At 34.1% G+C, this 21,353-nt stretch overlaps 3 protein-coding genes across 7 annotated transcripts in view; 1 reads left to right on the top strand and 2 right to left on the bottom strand.

The window, feature by feature from the left end:
* Positions 1 to 21,353, bottom strand: part of LOC18102643 (phosphate transporter PHO1 homolog 3) — a 59,623-nt gene that overhangs the window by 29,266 nt on the left and 9,004 nt on the right. Inside the window, exons 1-12 of one of the 4 annotated variants that reach the window (XM_024610230.2) lie at positions 9,893 to 10,633; positions 9,342 to 9,760; positions 9,156 to 9,227; positions 8,916 to 9,045; positions 8,661 to 8,781; positions 8,268 to 8,526; positions 8,054 to 8,158; positions 7,917 to 7,961; positions 7,682 to 7,831; positions 7,260 to 7,538; positions 7,016 to 7,152; positions 6,454 to 6,937 (exon numbers count right to left, since the gene is read on the bottom strand). The exons of 2 other annotated variants lie outside the window; for them this stretch is intronic. In XM_024610230.2, the coding sequence (XP_024465998.1) occupies positions 6,838 to 6,937; positions 7,016 to 7,152; positions 7,260 to 7,538; positions 7,682 to 7,831; positions 7,917 to 7,961; positions 8,054 to 8,158; positions 8,268 to 8,526; positions 8,661 to 8,781; positions 8,916 to 9,045; positions 9,156 to 9,227; positions 9,342 to 9,760; positions 9,893 to 10,484 (2,409 nt within the window). In that variant the 5' untranslated portion in view covers positions 10,485 to 10,633 and the 3' untranslated portion in view covers positions 6,454 to 6,837. Of the gene's footprint in view, positions 1 to 6,453; positions 6,938 to 7,015; positions 7,153 to 7,259; positions 7,539 to 7,681; positions 7,832 to 7,916; positions 7,962 to 8,053; positions 8,159 to 8,267; positions 8,527 to 8,660; positions 8,782 to 8,915; positions 9,046 to 9,155; positions 9,228 to 9,341; positions 9,761 to 9,892; positions 10,655 to 21,353 lie in introns of those variants that run through there. One more of the 4 variants, XM_052456522.1, reaches the window with a different exon arrangement.
* LOC7481569 (uncharacterized) lies at positions 1,123 to 2,872 on the bottom strand. 2 transcript variants are annotated; one of them, XR_008060353.1, is made up of 5 exons: positions 2,671 to 2,872; positions 2,455 to 2,577; positions 1,792 to 1,894; positions 1,282 to 1,668; positions 1,123 to 1,251 (listed from the first exon to the last, which is right to left on the bottom strand). XR_008060353.1 is itself a non-coding variant. In XM_002315001.4 (4 exons), the coding sequence occupies exons 1-4, from the start codon at positions 2,763 to 2,765 to the stop codon at positions 1,420 to 1,422; spliced, it is 570 nt and encodes a 189-aa protein (XP_002315037.2). In that variant the 5' UTR covers positions 2,766 to 2,872; the 3' UTR covers positions 1,123 to 1,419. The 2 variants fall into 2 exon arrangements, 1 of the variants encoding a protein (XP_002315037.2); XM_002315001.4 differs by having other exon boundaries at positions 1,123 to 1,668.
* LOC112328908 (uncharacterized) lies at positions 4,992 to 6,131 on the top strand. The gene is made up of 2 exons (XM_052456526.1): positions 4,992 to 5,103; positions 5,283 to 6,131. The coding sequence occupies exons 1-2, from the start codon at positions 5,029 to 5,031 to the stop codon at positions 5,526 to 5,528; spliced, it is 321 nt and encodes a 106-aa protein (XP_052312486.1). The 5' UTR covers positions 4,992 to 5,028; the 3' UTR covers positions 5,529 to 6,131.

The following is a 21,353-nucleotide window of genomic DNA, read 5'->3' as shown; positions in this document are numbered from 1 at the left end:
AAATGCTTCCGAGGGGAAAGGAAAATCTGGAAAGGCTTCATATGGGCTCGGCACTTGCACTTATGTCAAAGGTTTTGGTTTATATTCCACTAGTTTCTTTCTATTTTCTTTTCATTGTGAATGATCTTTTACAATCTTGTTGAAAGTTACCTAGAAATTGTTATTGCTTGAAGAATGTTACCTAGAAACTTTATTGTAGAAGAGAAATTTTGGATTCCCTGGATTAGAAATTTGTGCTCAGGAGGATGGCCTGCTCATACCCTAGGCATCAAACTATGTCGCTTCATGTTTTATCTTGTCAACGTGTGCTTGGCTTTGCCCGAGGGAACACACAAGACTTTGGCATTCAAATACCATATCCCTTAGACATGAGCTATAAGTCCTCAAGTTTCTGAGATTCTTTTTTTTTATAAAATAGTTTCTGAGACTCTTAAATTGCCTTTAATTTTTATTTCATTAAGGCATATATTATGTGAGAAACAAGGCAAGGTCAATGAGGCATACCAGAAGCTGCAGGATGGTTGGCTAAGCAACGGTGACAAGGTTCCTCCAGCTGAGTTTGCAAAGGTAAACTTACCTCCTATTGCCTTTTCTCTCAAAACTTTGGTTTCTGAATCTTTATTGAATTTAGACAGAAATTAGAGCAATTTTTTCCCTTGTTGAGGACATTTTAACACTTTCTTTTCTTGCTATAATGAGGAGACTGTCTACATCTGGACCGGTTTTCTTATGATATGATAAATTGCAAACCGCAAATTGGATAGATTTGGTTCGAACTTTGGTTATTCAAAATATTCTAAAGAAGTTATGGGTGTTGCTTTGGTAGTTTGGTGATATTGCCTGTATGCTCTGTTGTTTTCCTGTGATTGAAATTTGCAATTCTAGAGCAGCCATCTTGCTCACGATTAAAAAGTTAGCAACTTCACCACAATAAGGACTGCAAGAGTATTTAAATGGTTTTCTGCAGGGGTGACGAAGATACAGATTGAGGCTAAAAGAGCAAGGAAATCGGCCCCCGCGTGGCCCTTTTCACTCTTGTGCTAAAAGGGCATTCCTTATCTGAAAACAAAGTCATCAGCATCAAGGGCAAATACGTTGGTCTCAATTCTCAACACGCAGGGACACGATACAAAGTAATAAAATTTATTTCGCTCTGAACGAGATTTCATAGCAAAAACTTCATGATAGAGCATGTTGGTATGCAAAGTAGAATCTTACACTGATCTCCAATTCAAATAATCCCCGTCTGGGCTCGGGACTTGATACCGAACAAAATCTGACGGCACGTAAATATACCAAAAAAATCTCAAATGCTAGATCTAGTATAAAATGAAGTTAAACATACGAATCTCCTGTGGATGACTGCTAATAGCAGTTGTTACATCTTGTGCAATGGAAAAGATGCATGCCACTCTAAAATTACCAGTCAATTCTGAATCTGTCTCTTTCTCGTTCCTTAGCGGCCTCATCCGCTTTCATCTTCTCCGCTATTGCAATTATCTTGGGATTGGTATAACGCTCCCGAAGATACACATCCTCCTCTGCTTGTATCTCCTTAATTACACTGGGATATGGGTTGGGAGGAGGTGTTGTCCCCTGAAGTCTAGCAATTTGTTTCAATCGAGCATACGCCTTCTTTTTTGCCTTTGTCTCCGTTCGATATTCCATCTAGAGCCCCCCCGGGAAAAAAGAAACAGTTAGTTAAAACAATCAAAAGGAAAAGAGGACAAAAGGAAAGAGATCATATCATTTTCACAGGTAAAGCAAAATCCATGAATCCAGAAACCATACATCAGCTACAGCCATGGCTTCTTCTTCACCAACTCCCTGCTCCTTCAGCTCAAGTACCCGCCAACCAAAAATACGAGCAGGAGGGGGATCAAAAGATGAAATCCTATACAAAGAAAAAACACAATTGAAGCAAGCTCTTTTACATTTATACATTCCCCTACTCTTTATATATGATAACCTTTATCCATTTTTGCTTTGTAGACCTTAACAAGAACCAAAATCTCAAATTGATATGCAAAAGCATAAGTATCAATAGCCATACATAACACTATATAAATGAACTTTACCAACGGAGTTTCTTTCTTTTAAAAACATATCTCAACAACCAAAATAGAAAACACGGGTTCAAGGAGAAACATAAGAAAAGCTATTCATTAATAAACCTTGCAGTGTATGTATTTATTCTTGGATGCTTCATTTCTTAATCAGGGCACAAGTAACCAGACCAACTTGAAAATTTCAAAAAAGAAAAAAAAAAACCATCAGAACGTAAATAAAATTACGCTAAAGCTAATGAATTCTTAAATCATAAAATCAGTATTCACCAAGACCTAAAAATTGAACTCACAATTGGCACGCAAATCATTAAGGAAGAACGGAATCCCAAAGTCAGATGCAAAAATTTATGCATGCAGTAAATGAATAAAAAGAAAAGAAGAATACAGGATGGCATCTTCGTGTTTGGAATCAGGATGTTTGGAGAAGAATTTCTTTATATAAGGATCCTCTGGAAGACTGATCTTCTCAACTTTTCCACTTGATTTAGGAAATGCCGCTGGTGGTGCACTGGATTATTACACAATTAATAAGCATTAGAGAAAGAAATTGATCATGATTTTCTTTTATCATAATTAAAGAAAAAAATAGGGAGAGACTGACTGTTCCATGGCTTTGAGCCAGGCAGGTTCGGATTTGGCTAAGCCTTTGACGAGCTTTCTGGTTTTTGTTAGCAAATCTCCTTTCATGAACGACATGGCTGCTCTCTCTCTGTCTCTGTGTTTCTCTTCACTGACTTTTCACTTCTCTAGGTGGTGGTGTCGCTAACGATGGAGAAATAACGAAGAGGAACCTCGTCGGTTAGGAATTGAGAGTTAGGGCTGTGACTTTGGTTTGGGCTTCGAAGATAATTTGGGCTTTGAGTGTTTCTTTTTTTAAAAAAAAAAAATATGGACGTCTCCTCAATTCCTGCCATGAATATAAAAAATTGATATAAACTATATAGGCGCGTTTTGTAGTGTGGTAAGTCAATTTTTTAAAAAAAACTTGAAAAATTAATGTTCAAACACTGATAACGAATTTTAAAGCAAAAAAAAAAAATCTTATAACTTGAGTTATATATCTTAATAGTCCAATAAAATGGTTTTAATTTGATTATATTATAAAAACACAACAATATATATAATCTAAAAAGAAAAAATAATGATGATGACAGGTAAAAAAATAACATTTTTTAAAAGAAAAAAAATTATAAAATTAAATTCAAAGATAACAAAAAACCAAATGAAAATGAAGAATAACAAAAAAAAAACTTCAAATCAATCCGAGTTAGTATGACAAACTCATGACCTAATTCATGAGACCAGGTCATCCTCATAAAAATCAAATAAAAAAATACAAAAAAACTCAATCTTTAATAAATTTAATATTAAAAATTGAAATAAAAAAAGAAATCATATAAAAAAAAGATTGATTTAAATTTAGGTTAATATTTTATACTCGTGATCTGAGTTATGAGACCGGAATCACTGCACTAAGAAAAATTATAAAGCCTGATTCTTAACAAATTCAATGTTAAATGATAAAATTGAAAACAGAAAATCAATTTAAAAAATGAAACAAAAGATTAAAAAAGTTATTATAAGAAAAGGATGGTCAAATGTGATATAAAAATAAAATAAAATAAAATATTGATGGATAAAATTAAAAAAATAATTAAAAGAATCAAATAAAATATTGATATATGAAATTAAAAATAAAAAAATAACAAGCTCAAACGCGCAGGCTTGGGCTTTTAAAGCCCACGTACCTGGACATTTCATTTCTTGATAATTTTTTTTTCTAATTAATACCTTTTTTATGTTTTCTTTTGAAATATTTTTTAAGTTTGTTTTTTTAATTACTACCCCTCATATGTTATTTTTTTTATTTTTTTTAAACAATGATTATTTTTTAATTATATTGGATGTCTTTAATTGTTTATGAGGTTAATATAATTCATCTGTATTTTTTTATATATTTTATATAGATAAATTTATTTTAAAAAAATAAAAATATTTATTTTTTATGATATTTTTAATATGTGCAACCTTACATGATATTGTTTTTCTTTTATTTTATTCAGTAAAGTTTATGTGTCTGTTGATTTCTATTAAAAATTAATTTTAATAAATAAATTCATTAAACACGGTTTGGTAAATGACCCGTGTTACGCTTTTAAATATCTTGATCTATATTTTTTTTTCCCTTAATCTTTTTAGTTTTGTCTTTATTTATCGTTATTTTTTATTGAGTTATCTCAATTTCATGATTTAAGACGCACAATAGACATGTAATTTAAACATATTTTATATTCAGGTCATAAATTTTGCATGTTAACCCAGCTCTATCTATGACAAAAAAAATTTAATTTATTTTTTGCTGTTACTTTCTTATTTTTTATATTACTTTCGAATTAATCAAAATTTAACTTAATTATTAAAATTTCTCTTTTTTTTTTAAATATAATCATCTTTTTCTTTAATTTTTTTTTAAATTAAAAAAAAATAGTCTGATCCATGATATCGTGCGGAACAATAATCTAGTAATAATTAAGAAACGAGTCATCAAGATTCGGATTAGTATTCTTTTCCCACACTCAAATAAAATTTGCACAGGGCATGAATTACGATTTTGAATATTGGTTCAAGGAAGAGAAATTTGCTGAGTAGGAAACCCCACTTGCAGCCATTCATTGAAGGGTTGAACTCTCCTAAACTCCCATTGATCGCCCATTCAAACCCACCTTCATTTAAAAATGATTTTTAATAAATAAAAAAATATTATTTTAATATATTTTTAAATAAAAAATACTTTAAAAACCAACCACAACCACATTCTCAAACAATTACTTACATTTTTTTTAATATTTATTAGTAATTTATTATCATTTCAATATGAAATATTAAATAAAATAAAAACTCCCTCCTAACACCACTCAAGAAGAAGGGGAGAGAGACGTACACAAGTAAGAAATCTTCAATGGCAATGTGGGTTGCCGAGTCTCTGAAAATTCCTTCTGGCTTTGTCGTCTCGTTTATTCAAAGAAAAACGAAGGTAATTATAATCAATTATACTAAAATAGTCTTCATGAAGTTATTTTGGCTACCTTTGAGTAATTAATGTAAGTGTTTGCTTTATTTTTAGCCTTCCTAATTAATGCTAAAAGATAATCCCAGAGTCTATTCTTTTGTTTTGCAGAAACTAAACATGCAGTATTAATCTCTTGGATACAGATAGTAATAATAATCAACAAAGGCATATATAGTGAAGGTGAATCTGGAAGAGATGAGGGAAAGATGATGTTCGGAAAGCAGTTCAAGCAACAAAAGTGGACTGGTGCTTACATGGATTATAATGGTCTTAAAAAGAATAATGGGAGAGATCTTGCAGTACAAGCAAAGCAGGCAACCTTCAACACATTTGAGATCCATACTGCACAAATTAACTTTGCACAGACCCTTCAGACTCCAGTGGACTAAACCTGCAATCTACCAATCTCTCCAGTAAAGGAGATATTGAGGACCAAGTGATAGATGTTAATTCGCTGCCCCAAGATGGCTGTAGAAAGTTTTACACGACTCAGTTCCTGAGGGAGTCTGAAGAAGGAGGCGAACTAGAGGTTAAGTTCTTTAAGAAACTTGATGAACAACTTAACAAGTTTAACACTTTTTACAAGGATAAGTTGGACGAGATGAAGCATGAAGCATCTTTGCTGAATAAACAAATGGATGCTTTTATTGCCTTGCGTATTAAGGTGGAGAGCCCTGGTTTTGACGACTCTTGTGCGAAGAAAAGTTGTGATACTGGTGTTGTTACCACAAACCCCTTGAAGAGCTGTAGCCCAAGCAGAGACACACCTTCAGGCTTCAGGTATGGGAACATAAAAAGTGTGATTTGTCAGCTGAGTTGCAAAGCATCAATATGGCCTTTTATATGTTGAATAAGAAGCAAGAAACCATGGAGAGATCAGAAAAATGGACCAAGAATGGTTGTAGCTGTTTTAAGTTGGTTACAAAGTAGAAGAAGCTATAATCGAAGGATTTTTTTATTGGCCGAGTTTATGAAGTTTTTGATTTTCCTCACCCCGTAAATTCAAATCTGCAAGATATTTTGGTTTTAATTCTGCGAAGGACTATAGCTCTGTATTATATGCAATATTATTTTCAGGATTGGAGGATATGGATGTTGGACGCGGAGTTGAGATGAGTAACGATTTTCAGCCAGAGAAATCTACTTATGAACAGAGTGGTGATGCATCTCTCTGATCTGATCGCAGTTACAATGGGTTCCTCCAATTAAGAAGTTCAGATTTCAAATTTTGTTCCAATATGCAGGAAGGGAGCATATGGAATCGACCATTGAGATGGATAGAAGAAATGATTATGACCAAGAAGAGTCTACTCATTGTCCGGAAGTAAATGAAATTAATACCACAAATTATGGTAATGCTCACCAAGAGAAGGACAACCTCATTGATTACAATTCTACCCATGAAATAACTTAGAATCTTGAACTAGTTTCAGACACTTGGTGTATCTGACAAGTATGATAAAAAGGACTAAAATATCATTTGGAGAAACATGGACGGCGTTGCTTTATAATTTTGGACTTGCTTAGAAGTAAAATAGAAAGATAAAAGTGCGATACAAAAATTTAGAATCTAGATTCCTCTGTTGCCACTAGTTTTTTTTTTTTGTCAAAAAATCTTGCCTTTTCCATTGTCAAAAACATGTGCAATGGCTCTCATTTCTTTATTGTCTCCAGCTTTGTTAAATGTTGTGGCAAAGCTTAGTCACCGTGGTCATCATCTTCCACATTGTTGAAAGGTAAAGGCACAGACTTGAATGCTCGATATTTTCCAACGTTGTTCAAATGTTCATTTTCCAACCTGACAGCACAACAAAAAATTGAAGAGATCCTTGATAATTAAGGATCTTGAACTTCTCAAAACTAAAATTTTTGTTACCTAAAGAAATTCCACATGCCACGGCGAATGATCTCGAGGCTGGCCACAAGGGTCATCATTGTTTCTTTGTGCAAGGAAGTAACCCTGAAGTTCAATACTGTTTGCAGCCAAGCAAATCTCAGCAATATATTCAAGACCTGTAAATCAAATGAACGTTCCTTTTAGGAGTGATTTAGTTTTATGGGAAGTTAAGATTTATCAACTGTAGGTATATTTTTTTCTGGTTCCTCCTTTTGCTACTAACCATGGCTCCAAAATATACTGATTTGTGAGGGACAAGGAGTTTGTCTCTCAGCCATCTATTCTTAGAATGGCGCTGAAGAAGCCCCCAGTCAAAAACAAGATCCCAATATGTGCCAATGATTGCTGCAATGGATGAGAAAACCCATGCTGTTGCTCTCCAACCATCCCCTTTGTTAATGTTGTAAGCTATCCTCATACAAACAGCTACTACTGTCAAAAAATACTTCAATCCGTTGTATCCTTGCATCGGATCTTTCTCTTCAAACAAGCGCCGGAGGCACTGAAACAAAGAGGAAAATTTGTTGATATGTGATTTCAATTGGAGGTGATCGCTTCCACATTTCGATAAAGAAATCATGTTTGAAAGTTTTAAAAAGCTCGGCAGGTTAGACACGCCGACAACTAGGCTAGCTACTTGCAAACCTGAAGAAGGCGAGACCAGTATGGAATCACAGCAACAATGAATGAGAAAGTTATGAAAACAGGGCTTTCTTTGCAATTGTTCCGTCTGTGTTTATAGTCCCCCCAAGCGTAATAGCAAATGTAGAACTCCAGGCTTCTAAGGGATTGCACCTACATCAATACAGTGATGTTTTTTTATTACTTCTGAAATACAAGTTTTTGAACTGTTGAAGTACAGCCTAGGCTGATAACTAACCTGGCTAGTTAGTTGGTCTGCCAAGAAGAAATCAGGGAGTGTTACCTGCAGAGGAAAAAATATTTACAAGAAAATTAGTAAGCGGAAAATTTAAGTTCCATATCTGCATTTTGTGATTTTCTGCCACCAATTTCCACCTTGTAGAGAGGAGCAGCAATACAGTGAAAGATACACGTGAGGAGGAAGAAGCGAGATGAGCGATAAAAAATGTTGAATGGCCAGAGCAATATGATGAGGAGGAACTGCAGGGAAAGCAAAATATCAGTTTATGCATGAAAAATTGGAGGTCGAAGGAAAAACAAGAGAGAACTTTTTTATTTTATTTTAAATAAGTATTTGTAAGAATCTTACTATCAACACATTCAGAGGGAGAAGTTCTGTAAACGCTTCGTAATCTTTCGTTTTAGGGTCCATCTCCATGTCAAGGTTTAAGTGCACACTGCATAATGCTAGTACCGCAATACCAAAACCTAGAAGAAGAACTTGTCTGTAGCCCAGTTCGGTTTCTCGTTTGAAACCAAAAATGAAGGAGTAATTCACTCGGTACCGCCTCCAGAAGTATATATTAGCAGCATAGATGAGCACGTGTAGAACAATTAAGCCAAACAAACTGCAATAGATTGTCAAACAAATGGATTAGAGCCACGTGAAAGGTTGGGGATAAGGTTTTTCATGTTGAAAGAAATGAGCGAAGAGAAGTAGAAAGTAATTGTAGACCCTATGCTAAAAGAAATGTAGTGTTACCTGTAAAGAGGAAACATTGTTTGCATGTATGTGATCCTTCCTGGGTTATTCATGATTTTGCGGGTTTTTACGATTAAAACAAGGGCAATTAGCAGGGCTATTGTGCAGCCAGAAAAAAAACCTGTAAATTTTCTCAGAATTATCAACTAATCAATAGCAACCTTGAAAGATCTAAAATCTAAACAAAGCAGCTTTTTTTACACCAAGATGCTTGAATCACGTTGCAACACAAATATTAACTGGTATTTTACGTACCCATGTAAAATGTTATTCTATGTCTCTCTTTTTTCGCTTTTGGTCTTAAGACGCTCATGCCTTTACTCCGATTTGAGTTCAAGAAATGCTTAATAAATGTTGCCTCAACCCTTTCCATAAGCTTGGTAACCTATGATGGAATATACATTTTAAGTTAAATAAAAATGTATAGGACTAAAAACATAAATATTGAATGTATTAGTGTCTTGTTGAACATTATGAAACAGAAACTATGCTCACTTCATCAGAGCTTCCAAGGAAGGAGTTATCCACCATTTTCATGTAAACTTGTGATGCATCCCTTGTGGTAATCTGACAGAATTATGCAAAGCGAATTGGGGAAAAAAACTTATCAAACTCTCCTGAGGATTAAAATACAAGTATAGAAGAGGAATCTGAATTCCCGAGTGATGATATTTTACATACCTTATCATACTTCTTCATAATTTTTGAAAACGCCAATGTATTCAAGAAGCTGTAACTCTTAAGAAGGCGAAGCTTTTGGTAAAATTCAAAAAAAGCACCCTTGAGTTGTTCTTCAACTTTTCTAAGATTTTCCCTTGTAAATTTAAGTTCTGTTTGTTGGGGAACTTTAAGGAAGTTTTTGATGGTCGAGCGCGGTGTCGCCAGTGTGTTGTTAATCTTCGCACGGTTTAGTATTTCTAATGAAGCTGGCCTAAAGGTTCTGACCATGCTCTTCGGCTTCTCTTCTTCTTCTTCTTCTTCTTCTTCCTTCTGGTCACTATTATCGCTTTGCTTCTCCATTTTGTCATGGTCTGATTCATCTGACTGCTCATGCAAGCTTTGCCCTTCCTCAATCGCATACATTAAATGAAGTCCTCTTCCTGCACATTGAGAAGGATTTTAACGAAGTTAGCAAAACATTTAAGAAAGATGATTATTGGACTTTTAATAATGCTTTTGAATGCAATGGTAATATTTGTATGCATGTGGCTGATTTAATTAGAGGAACTTACTGCGTTCTCTAGCTCCAGATGGAGAAGAAGCTGCCAATGCAGCAGTAGAAGCTGCAATGTCTGAAGCAAGACGAGTCATATCTGCCACTCTATCAGACCAACCAGCGGGATTCTCCACTTTTATCCTGAAAGCAATCAAAGCATCCATTTGCTTATTCAACATCGCAGCCTCTTTCAATACCTCCTCCACTTTAGACCTGTAAAACTTGTCCACTTTATTGAACTCGTCATCAAGCCTTCTGAAAAACACAAGCTCGTATTCTCCACCTCGGACAGTAGGCATAAGAAATGTAGTCTGATAGCTTTGAGAGCCATCGAGGTTCACAGAATTCACCAAAATAGGTTGTAGTTCAAGATCAGGAGAAGAAGGGCTCACAGGGGTGTAGTTAGTACTATTCCGTCGTGTCAGGCCACTAAAAGCTCTATATAGTGTGAGCTTTCTTTTTAGGCCTCCTGGGCTGGTTGCAGGTGGGTTGGCTCTTATTTGGAAACTTTGTATCTCTTTCAAAAGGGTCTTGAGAAAATCGTAGTCCATGTATGCTTCGTGCCATTCAGGCACCGCTTGCGCTGTGAACTCTTTCCCAAACTTCATTTTTCAGGTTTTAGATATGTTTGGTAGTAGCCAGCCCTTTGGTTCTGTAAGAAGAATCCATATGATAGATATTAATTTGGTGTAATAAGAAAATGAATTAATAAGAATCTCTATGGTGTAATAATGCACACCAAATCTGATGTTCTTTATCCTTCTAAACCAAACTTCACCGCCTTTTAACTCGAGATAATATGTTATCTTCTTCTCACATGAAAAACTAAGAACAGTATAATTCTATAGAATCATAACATCAACTTACAGGTAACAAGAACGTTACCAACTTCTACCACATAATTAATTACAAAAGAGTAATGACAACATCAAGTTGATGGAATGGTACTCGATGAGTTCTTTATAGAGTACTCCTTCATTAGGTTAAAGGTCTAAATTTATATATTTACATCTTTACGTAATTACCATGGAAAAGAAAAACGTTCACTTCAATATTATAAAACATGATGGGATACTCCTAAATAAATAAATATATAATATTTACTGTCAAAGAATGTGATATATATAGCCTATGCCTTCCACTGCAAGTACAAAACACGAATATGTCACCATCTTATACCACATAGTCAAGCACAGAAGGTAATCTAATACACATCAGATAGAAACCTTTTTATCAATAAAGGAAGATTATATTATCTAATTGACGAGAAAAAGAGGAGTTGGTAGTAGATAGTCCCTGGCGTTTCCTGGTTAGCTAGCTGGGTACAACAAGAAGGAAAAGTCACGAAAAGATATCTTTCCTCGGCGAGACTAAAAAAAGGGGGGTGGGGGGAAAGAAGATGTTTCCTTGCTAACTTTGCAAAAGTAAGTTTGAAAATTTGAGTTGCTTTGGTGTTAAATGTTATGCGTGTTGGGATGGGCACATTTAAAAATTGCCTATGGACGGACTTGTGAACGAACAAGTAGTAGTTCCTTGAATACTGCTCTTTCTCCGGTCAAGTATGGCGCTGCCTAGGGATAGTGGAGGAGCACATCAGACACTGTCACACCTAATTTAGAATACTCCCATGCCGACGTCGGGATATATATTTCTATATATATAAGTCTCTACTAGCTTGAGGTTTATGAGACTCAAACTAATAATTTCTAGAAAACAAACTCAGGACTTGATCAATTGAGATTACTATCGTGATATATATGATTATATATTTTGTGACGTGAATATTTCTTTTCTTAGAAAAATGCTAAGTGGATCCTGTTATCAGGACATCTCTTGTAAGATGTAAGTAAGTACTTGTTAATTCTGAGAGGTAGCTCAACTGGTTAGATTTTGAGTTTACTTCTCAATAATTACGAGTTCGAGTCCTTTTAGGGCCACTGAAAGCTTATATGATCATTAATTTTAGGGCCCGTAAAATTAGTTAAGGTGCACATAAACGCACCAGATACCCATGTTAATAAAAGAAAAAAAAAAGAAAGAAGAAGAAAGGACTTGTTCTCTCATCGATGAGGAGCAATCCCGAAATCTTACACTTCCATCTCTAACTCTCAGTAAAGCAATACAGTGATAGTAAATAGGACTCGGTGGGCAATTATTGGCCCAGAGATCTGGGCAATTATGAGAACGTGATGGATAAATTTCTCGAAAATGAATTTATTATGTTAGAGCAAGACAAGTTTATCTTGTTCAGCTATCCTAAGATTTTGTGTTTATCTTCTGACAGAAGGCATGATATGATATGTGTGTGTGTGTGTGTGTGTGTGTGTGTGTGTGTGTGGCTAAGACTGATCACGTACTCAAAGCAGTCCTCTGCTGAAGCTGTCTGCCGTGTGTAGTCTTCTAACTTCGGAAGGACCTAAACTGGACTTTGAAATGCACCCTAAAATCAACTTTATCTAATAACAAGTAAATTTAAAGAATTAGCTTGATGATCTAGAAAATGTGTTTTATTTCTTAAATTAAATGTTAGGAATTAGAGAATTTATAAAGTTACTTAAAAATATATCCCAATAGAGACAAAACATAATAAAATCAATAAATTTTATGGTACTAAAAGAGTAACTAATGACATCTTAATAATTACTTATGAATCCATTAAAAAAAATAAATACAATTATTCAAGAAAATATCCTAAATAATGATATTTTTATTATTTTTAATGCGTCATAATTTTTTTTTAAATCAAGAAAATAACTAATAAAATATTATTAATTATCCATAAAATTTTTCAAACAGGTTCACGACCACTCCTGGACCCTAAGTATTAGTACGCCAACGTTTATGGTCCCTAATCCATGGTGCATGCAGTGCACTTAATTTTTTGTTCTTTCCATGTATCAGTGATAAATGCCAACCAAAGTGTCGAGATTTATAAGGATTCCATTGCATAGAATGCTGCATCATTCATTCATTTTCTTTAATTGCTCTCCAATCTCCATTTGTTTCTTTTCTTATTCCTCTTTCCTAAGTTTCTTCCATTTATTCTATGGTTAATTTATTCCTTTTCATCAATTTCATTCTAATATATTTATTTGTCACCCAAGCTTTAATTTGCAGTGGGGATGTCATTTATCATTCATGCATAAAAATATAAATTTCATATTTTTAGTATTTCATAATTATTTAATACTTTATTTTTTGCATATATAATATATACACTTTATTTATAAATTCGATTTTTTTATACTCCACACATATGCACCAATACACAGTCCATGCATGCACCAGTGAATGTGAAAGTTATGTTCTTAAAATAGTTCGAAATCTTAGTTTGAGAATATCCATTACCATTCTTTAAAAAAAAATTACTTAAAAAATATATTCGTATACTGAGACGTCTCTCAAGTAGGCAAACGACACTCCGTTTCGAACCCTTAACTATTAGCAACCACAAGCTATAAAATAAAAAATCAGCATCAAACTCTGTTTTTCTCGTTATCTCATTAACTGAAGTACTCTCAACTGTCCTAATGGCTACACACTTCACTCTCTCCTTCAAAACCCTTCAAGAACTTAATTCCCTTCTTTCACCAAGAATCCATCTCTTCACTTCAAGAAACCACTCTACATAACCTCTTTTCAGTCACCAACACCACCAGCAGCGCTGCAGCGGCACCAGTAGTGCAAACATTCTGGCAGTGGCTCAGTGATCTTGGTGTGGTATCATCCAAGACTCCTGCAAAGCCTGGTGTGGTGCCTCAAGGCCTAGGACTGGTAGCGCAAAGAGATATTTCAAGGAATGAAGTGGTTTTGGAGATACCAAAGAAGCTGTGGATAAACCTGGATGTAGTTTCTGCTTCTGAAATAAGGAATGTGTGCAGCGGAGCGAAGCCTTGGGTATCCGTGGCTCTGTTCTTGACAAGAGAGAAGTTAAATGAGGATTCTACGTACCTGGAGGCCTTATTTGGAAGTGCTTCCTGAGAGTACCAATTCCTCTTTATTTTGGTGATCAGTATGGTTTGGTTTGGTTTTTTTTTTTACTTGAGTGGTTCTTCGATTGAGAGTTTAGGAATTATAAAATATGTTTTAAATGGATTCCAGTGCAGGTCAGAAGAGGAGCTTGCTGAACTTCAAGGTCAGTGTGGTCGTGGCATTAGTATATTGTATTTAGAGTATGTTTGTTTTCATGTAGCTTTCGTGATTGAGGTTTTAAAAAATAAATTTGATTTACCTGTGATTTATTTTATATAGATATTTGATTAAAAAATTGTGATTGAAAATTCTTTTCAACTCAAAACAAGTTATGAGTGTATATAAAACAATGATTGAAGTTGCTATTGCATGTTAAATTACTAGAAAGAACGCTAATTTATATATTCATTTGCACTGAAATTTAATATATTCAAGTGTATGACATTTGACTGTGAAGACAGAGGAGAAGATGATGAGAAATTAACAGATCTGATGTTTTGCTGTGACGGATCTTGGAAGATGATGAGTTTTTGTTGTTTAAATTCTATCTTGGGTTTTTTCTTCTACAGAGACTGCAAAGATGCTTTGACATAAAACATGTAGTGGATGGAAGATTTAGGAAACCTGTTTGAGGGACGCCATGTGGACATATTGGGGGGGAAGAAGATGAGAGGAGGACGAGGATGACCAAATAATAGAGTGAAGGTCGAGAGGATAGAGGTATTTTGGGAAGTCTCGAAACCAACAGGTCTTTTGTAACGAGAGTGGTTGGCGGGGAAGAAAAATTTGAGTTTACAACTCAGTAAAAAGCAGCTTTCCTTTGCTAACCTGTGGTCCAACCACAAAAAACTATGGGTCCTACAAGTACAAACTTATGTTTCAAACGAAACTAAACAAGTTGTTTTTTTTTTTTTTTTGACTGCCGTGAAAGCAGAAGCATCACAAAAACAAATATATTTTTAATTTTTATTTGGGAGTGCGGCTTAAATGAGATTGATTAAAATTTATATTTTTAAATTATTTTGATATATTAATTAAAAAAATAAATTTTAAAAAATAAAAAGTTATTATTTTAATATATTTATAAATAAAAAATACTTTAAAAAACAACTATTACCATAATTCCAAACACACCGTAGTCTAATTCTACTATTGAATTAGTGTTGCATGCTGCATTAGTCTTTAAAGGTTGATAATTATAGTTTTTGGAATAAAACGTGAGACTTCTTATTGTTAGTTTGGTAAGCTTCATCTTAATCATGCATATGTAAATGGATAGAGTTATTTGATGCATAATGTGTTGCAAATTCAACTGTGTAGTATTCTGTGTAAAATTAGATCCTTCTATATAGCAAGAATTTAATGTCCTTATCATAGTGATCATTACATTTTGTTATGCTTGTATAACTATTTTATGATTTCTAATGCTAGATCTGTTATTTTGGATTCGCTGATCTTTTGCCTTCGTCATTCATCGTTGTAATTTCTTGATTTCAATTGCAGGAACCCAACTGTTGAGCACAGCATTGGGTGAAAAAGCTATTTGCAGCGTGAATTTCTGAAAGTAGAAGAACAAATCCTAGTCCCTCGTAAGCAACTCCTTCCTTTCCCTGTAACATTGGATGATTTCTTTCTGGCGTTTGGGATTCTCAGATCACGGTCGTCTTCACGTATCCGTGGCCAAAACCTTGTTTTGATCCCCCTGGTAAGCTCTTTCTCTTCTTTCTTCAAGTCAATTTTCCACGTCAAGTTAAAGCAAACAGAGTACATAATACTTATCGGTAGTAATGTTGAGTGCTAGTTACGATTTTGCTTTAAATAACAAAGAGATCAACAAATGGAAAATAATTGAATTTCTGGCATGTGATTCTTGAGGTTGAAGCCTGTTTTTTAGATTAGCAAGTAGAAATTAGAACCTTCACTGTAGCATATTAAAGCTATGTGGTACACAAATTCCAGTCATCACAGGAAAATAGTGAAGCAAATAATCAGTCTAGAAATTCTGATGGAAGCTTCTCAGTTAAATCCTGTTGCACCCTAATTAATAATACCTCCTCTGCGAATGATAGAGTTTTCGAAGCAAATGTTTGGATTAAAGGGGCCCCTCCGAAAGTTCAGGTATTTCTCTGGTTGGCAGTACAGGACAAAGTTAGTACAAGAGCTTTTCTTCATCAACGGACTGTTTTGTCTGCCACACAAGCTTCATGTGTCTTTTGCAGCTCAGATTTGGAAACCTCAGAGCATCTTTTTATACATTGTAACTTTTGTAGGAGTGTTTGAATGAAATTTTTGGATTGGTGGGGTATCCAATGTTGTTTACCGAGAACACTTGACTCGCTGCTTCTGCAGTGGCCCGAAATGGTACATGACAAATTCCAAAAATCAGCTTGGAGACTAATTTCAAGTAGTACTATTTGGGGTATTTGGTTGCTGAGGAACAAAATTGTTTTTGAGGGGGGAACTATAAACTTGTTTGATTGTTTCTCCACCATCCTTCATCGGGTTGCTATTTGGTTGCATACTCAAGATTCAAACTTCACTTATACAGGAAATGATCTCTTAAGATCTTCTGATGGCATCAAATTGTGGTGTAATAAGAAATCTTAGGCAGTTTTTTTGTTGTTTGCTGTAGTAAATCAGTTTTTTATTTTCTCATATCCCTTGTATTTCTCTTTTGACTATTAGCTTTATGGCCTTATTAATATACTCTCGATGATTATATAAAAAAAAAAATCCTTTATATACAGGCTATATTGATCGCCGATAAAAGATAAAAAAATGAATCCAATTTCAACAATTTTGTGGCGAATTTTGTTATGACTTCCTCTTCAAATGTAATTTTCTGCAAACCTGGCTCTTGGATCGGATCAACCACAGCCCTGACACGGTGCTTAAGAGATTAAAGGAGCAGGTCTTTTTTCCAGAGATCTCATATTTTCTTTGCGGTCCCCCATTTCAGTCAAGGCTGGTGAGCAGGTGAAGTACTCCAACAATTTTTTCCACTCATGCTTTGAGAATTGTGTCTTTAGAAAGGTTTTAGATACACTGATCAAATTATATGAATAATCAGCTTGCAATGAATCGGAATGTGTATTTTCTGAAGGCATCCTGGCAAAACATTAAAGCATGCATCTACATCTATGTATATGTTGGGAAGTGGGGTTAAACAGAATTGGATGGTTTTAGGACTGTGGAAATAGTTAAACATGCATCAGGAATTAGCTAAACAAGTCTCCTCATAAACACCAGGGACCCACAACTCCTAGGTTTTTCTAGGAAAAAGACCTTCTAATCATATGATTGAAATATGATCCTGTCAATATTGTTATCGATTATCACTGTTCACCAGGCTCTTATGCAGTATGATTTAAACATGAGCAATGCTGGGTTGGCTATGGACTATGGGGATTCATTGAAGCAAAGTCAGACCGCAATATGTATACCTTGACACTTCGGATATCTGAGTCAGACCCCTTTTTCGGTGACAAGCTGGATATTGCCGAGACAAATGGTCTGGGTGAGACTGCAGACTTCGACATTGTTTCGGGCAATCCTCTTCCACCAGCGTTGCTTCCATATCTGAGGCTGGTAACGCTTGGGGGTACCGATGCTTTCCTATTGGAATCTATTTACAGAAACACTATATGGGGCCATCTTGAAGTGCCAGTAAGCCGTTCTAATGAGGAGCTCATATGCAGAGTGGTCAGAGATTGAAGCAAGCGGAAATTGAAGACAGCAAAACAAAGGAGAAATACCAGAATTTTAATGAAGGAAAAGGGTAGCTGATGTTAACTTTAAGTTCCCAGGTTTTATTTTTTTTATAGAATAACAATAATATATTCTTTCTTCTAAACGTTTATAAAGTTTTAAATAGACAAGAAACCTCAAATTAAAAAACAAAAATAAGAATCCAAGATTACATAAAAAGCATAAAATCTAAAAATAACAAGAAAAATAAAAAAAACTGTCAAAATTGGAGTTTCGAAACGAGATTTTCAAAATCTAAAAATCTAATTGTCAAAGCAGCTATTTCTTTGCTACTCTTAGAAAACCGCCTTTCAAAAACTCTTCTAAAAATTTAAGCGCGATCCAACGATCGAATCAAAAGTTATGATTCTTTTGAGTTGTTATTCTGGTTTGACGTGATCAAATCTTTTCTTAGACTTAGACCTATCCCACTAGTCCATAAATGTATTTGTTAGGTTATTCATATAATCTATCTGAAGTAGATTATCATCTAGTTGTAGCAGACTCACACCTGACCGTTTAAAATCACTCGTACATGCTTTCAAATATGCTCTTTTCTGGATATCATTCCGATCCACCATTGAAGAGGTAACTGGTTATATAAGCACATTGGATGTTCGTTATTATGTGATCCATGTTATGTGACTGGCTTTAGTATAGAAAAGCAGTGTATTAACAGTCCCGTCTTATATTGGGCATTTAACAAGGTCACCGAGTTAAGTTTGAATAAATCATCCATCAGTTATCTGCATCACTAAAGGCAACGGAGCTTGTAATGGCTGAGGACTAATGTTTGCTGACACCTGTTTATGTTAGTTTCATTATGCTCGAGAATATCGTTGTGGAGCAACTTAAGCTTTATTCATAGTTTTTCCTTGGTTACTGTCATGATCCAAATTCGAGCACATATTCGTTACATAGGTTAAGGTATTTCTGGGACCGGCTCACCTATTCTAAACCTCTCTTTTAACCTAATTTTATGTTAAATAATAAAATTAAAATTAAAAATTAATTTAAAAAATAAAGCAAAATATAAAAAAAATTATTAAAAAAAGATAGTTAAATGTGACATAAAAATAGAATATAATAAAATAAAATATTAATGGATGAAATTAAAAATAAAAAAATAACATGCTCAAACACGTAGGCCCGGGCTTCAAAGCCCACGTGCCTCAGCTTTTCCTTTCTTGACACTTCTTTTTTCTTCCAATTAATACATTTTTTATGTCTTCTTTTGAAATATTTTTTAAGTTTGTTTTTTTAATTACTACCCCTCATATGTCATTTATTTGGATTATTTTTTTTTTTTTAAACATTGATTATTTTTTAATTATATTGGGTGTCTTTAATTTTTGATGAGGTTAATATGATTCATATGTATTTTTTTAATATATTTCATATAGATTAAATTTATTTTTAAAAATTAAAAATATTTATTTTTATGATATTTTTAATGTGTGCAACCTTACATAATATTGTTTTTCTTTTATTTTATTCAATAAATTTTATGTGTCTGTTAATTTCTATTAAAAATTAATTTTAATAAATAAATTTATTAAACACAATCGGGTAAATGACCCGTGTTGCGCTTTTAAATATCTTGATCTATATTTTTCTCTTAATTTTTTAGTTTTTTCTTTATTTATCATCATTTTTTTTATTGAGTTATCTCAACCTTATGATTTAGGACACACAATAGACACATAATCTTAACATATCTCATGCTAGATCACAAATTTCGCATGTTAACCCAGCTTTGTCCAGGACAATTTTTTTATTCATTTATTTTTTGTTGTTGCTGCCTTATTTTTTATTTTCCTACCAAATTAATCAAAATTAACTTAATTATTAAATTTCTTTTATTTTTTTAAATATAATCATCTCTTTTTTTTTTCAGGTTAAAAGAAATTTGGTCCGGCTTGTGATGTCGCGCAGACTAACAATCTAGTAATAATAAAAAAACAAGTCATCAAGATTCTGATTAGTATTCTTTTCCCACCCTCATGTCATAACCCATTTCTGGGTTATGACCTAAATTCACTTTTCTTTTTCAAAATAAAAAATAAAATAAAGACTGGCAACGCGGAGAAAGCAGACCGAAAAAGATTTCAAAAATACAAGCTGCAATTTTAAAGGAAATTTGAAGCCTAATTGTACCCCATTATACCCAATAATAAAGAAAAAAAATACAAATTCAAGGTCAAATTAAATGATTACTGGATGAATTTTCATAAAAATTAAGTCCAAGGACATAATTAAATTTTTAATAAGCCAATTTGATTTAATCATGGGTCAAATTAAATTTAATTATGTTTGAGAATTAATTTGGGTCCAATTGAAGGATTTAATTAGGTATAAGGACTTAATTATACTTTAAATGGGTCAAATTAATTTTATTAGGGGCTTAATTGGTGAAAAATTAAGTTTGGGAGCCCAATTTGGGCTTAATTGAGAAGAATAGAATTTTAAAAAATCAAATTTAATTTTTACCAAGTCAATTTATTGAAATCAGGAGTAAAATCGCAAGAAAAATAAAGTTTTGGCGTCAAATTGAAAACTGTCGCAGCCAAAGATCATTTTGCAAAAGGTGTTAAACTATAGGGATTTAATTGATTGAAATCGGGGGTGAAATTGTAGAAATTAAAAGTTTAATAGTCAAATAAGGGTCAAATTGCATAAATTCAAGACCAAGAACCAATTTGAAAAAGGCATGCAAATTTAGGGATGATATTGTAATTCAACAGGGGCTAAATTGCATTAAATCCAAAGTTTATGGTTAATTGAATAAAATCAAAATACAAAGGACCAAATTGAACTATGACTAAAATTCCTAATTCAAGGCAAAACGACGCCGTTTTTCAATTAAAAAAAAAAGAACGAGACGACACGTCGTCTGATTACTGTTCATTGCCTTCTTCTTTTACCAGAAAAAACTGATCAGGTCATCTACTTTGCAGGTACATTTAATGCCTCTATTATTCATCAAATTTGGTAATCTTTGCACGAAATTGATCACATGACATCCCTATACACCGCGATATGGTCTTCACCGGCTAACTGACACCACAACGGATGTGGCGCCGACCTAAAGTGATCAACTGAGGCAACCTTTAACTGCTAGATTTAACATTTTACCATGCCTACTTTAAACCTACAGCTGAAATCCTTTCCAGCTGAATCAAGGGCCGAAGTTTAGTTTTTTCCCAGTGAAGACAAGACTACACTCTTCCCGCTTCTATAAATATGATGGATTTCATGGCCTGAGGATGAATAAAATTGGGTTCAAAATTGGCAAAAAAACTAGTCTTCCTCCCCGGTTTTTCTCTTTTCTCTTTTCTGTCGTCTCTCTCATTTCATTTTCTCTCTCAACCATGATCTCAGCCACACCATCTCAGCACCACCGTGAATAATAACAACCCAACTTTCTCCTCCAACCCATCCCATCACGATGAACAATAACACCACCACGAACTCCTCTCTCTTTCTCCTCTGCAAGCTTTTTCTTCCTCCCGTCACACCCGACTCGGACCATCATTTCTTCCACCAACATCTTCATTCGCCTCACGCCAGACCAGTGACGGCAGCTCCACCACTCACATGCCTGGAACAACCATCGTTCTTCTTCTCTCTCCCTTCTGCAAATTTCTTCCTCCTCCTCCCACAACCAACGCAGACCACCATTTTTCCCACCAATTCAAAAATTAACAGGTTTTAATCTAATTAATTTTGGATCAACAAGATTTCAGATTAATTTAAAT

The sequence above is a fragment of the Populus trichocarpa genome, chromosome 10 (assembly GCF_000002775.5).
Source record: "Populus trichocarpa isolate Nisqually-1 chromosome 10, P.trichocarpa_v4.1, whole genome shotgun sequence".
In the NCBI taxonomy this organism is placed as follows: domain Eukaryota; kingdom Viridiplantae; phylum Streptophyta; class Magnoliopsida; order Malpighiales; family Salicaceae; genus Populus; species Populus trichocarpa.
The sequence above is the reverse complement of the archived record's forward strand: the minus strand, read 5'-3'. Positions and strand labels throughout refer to the sequence as shown.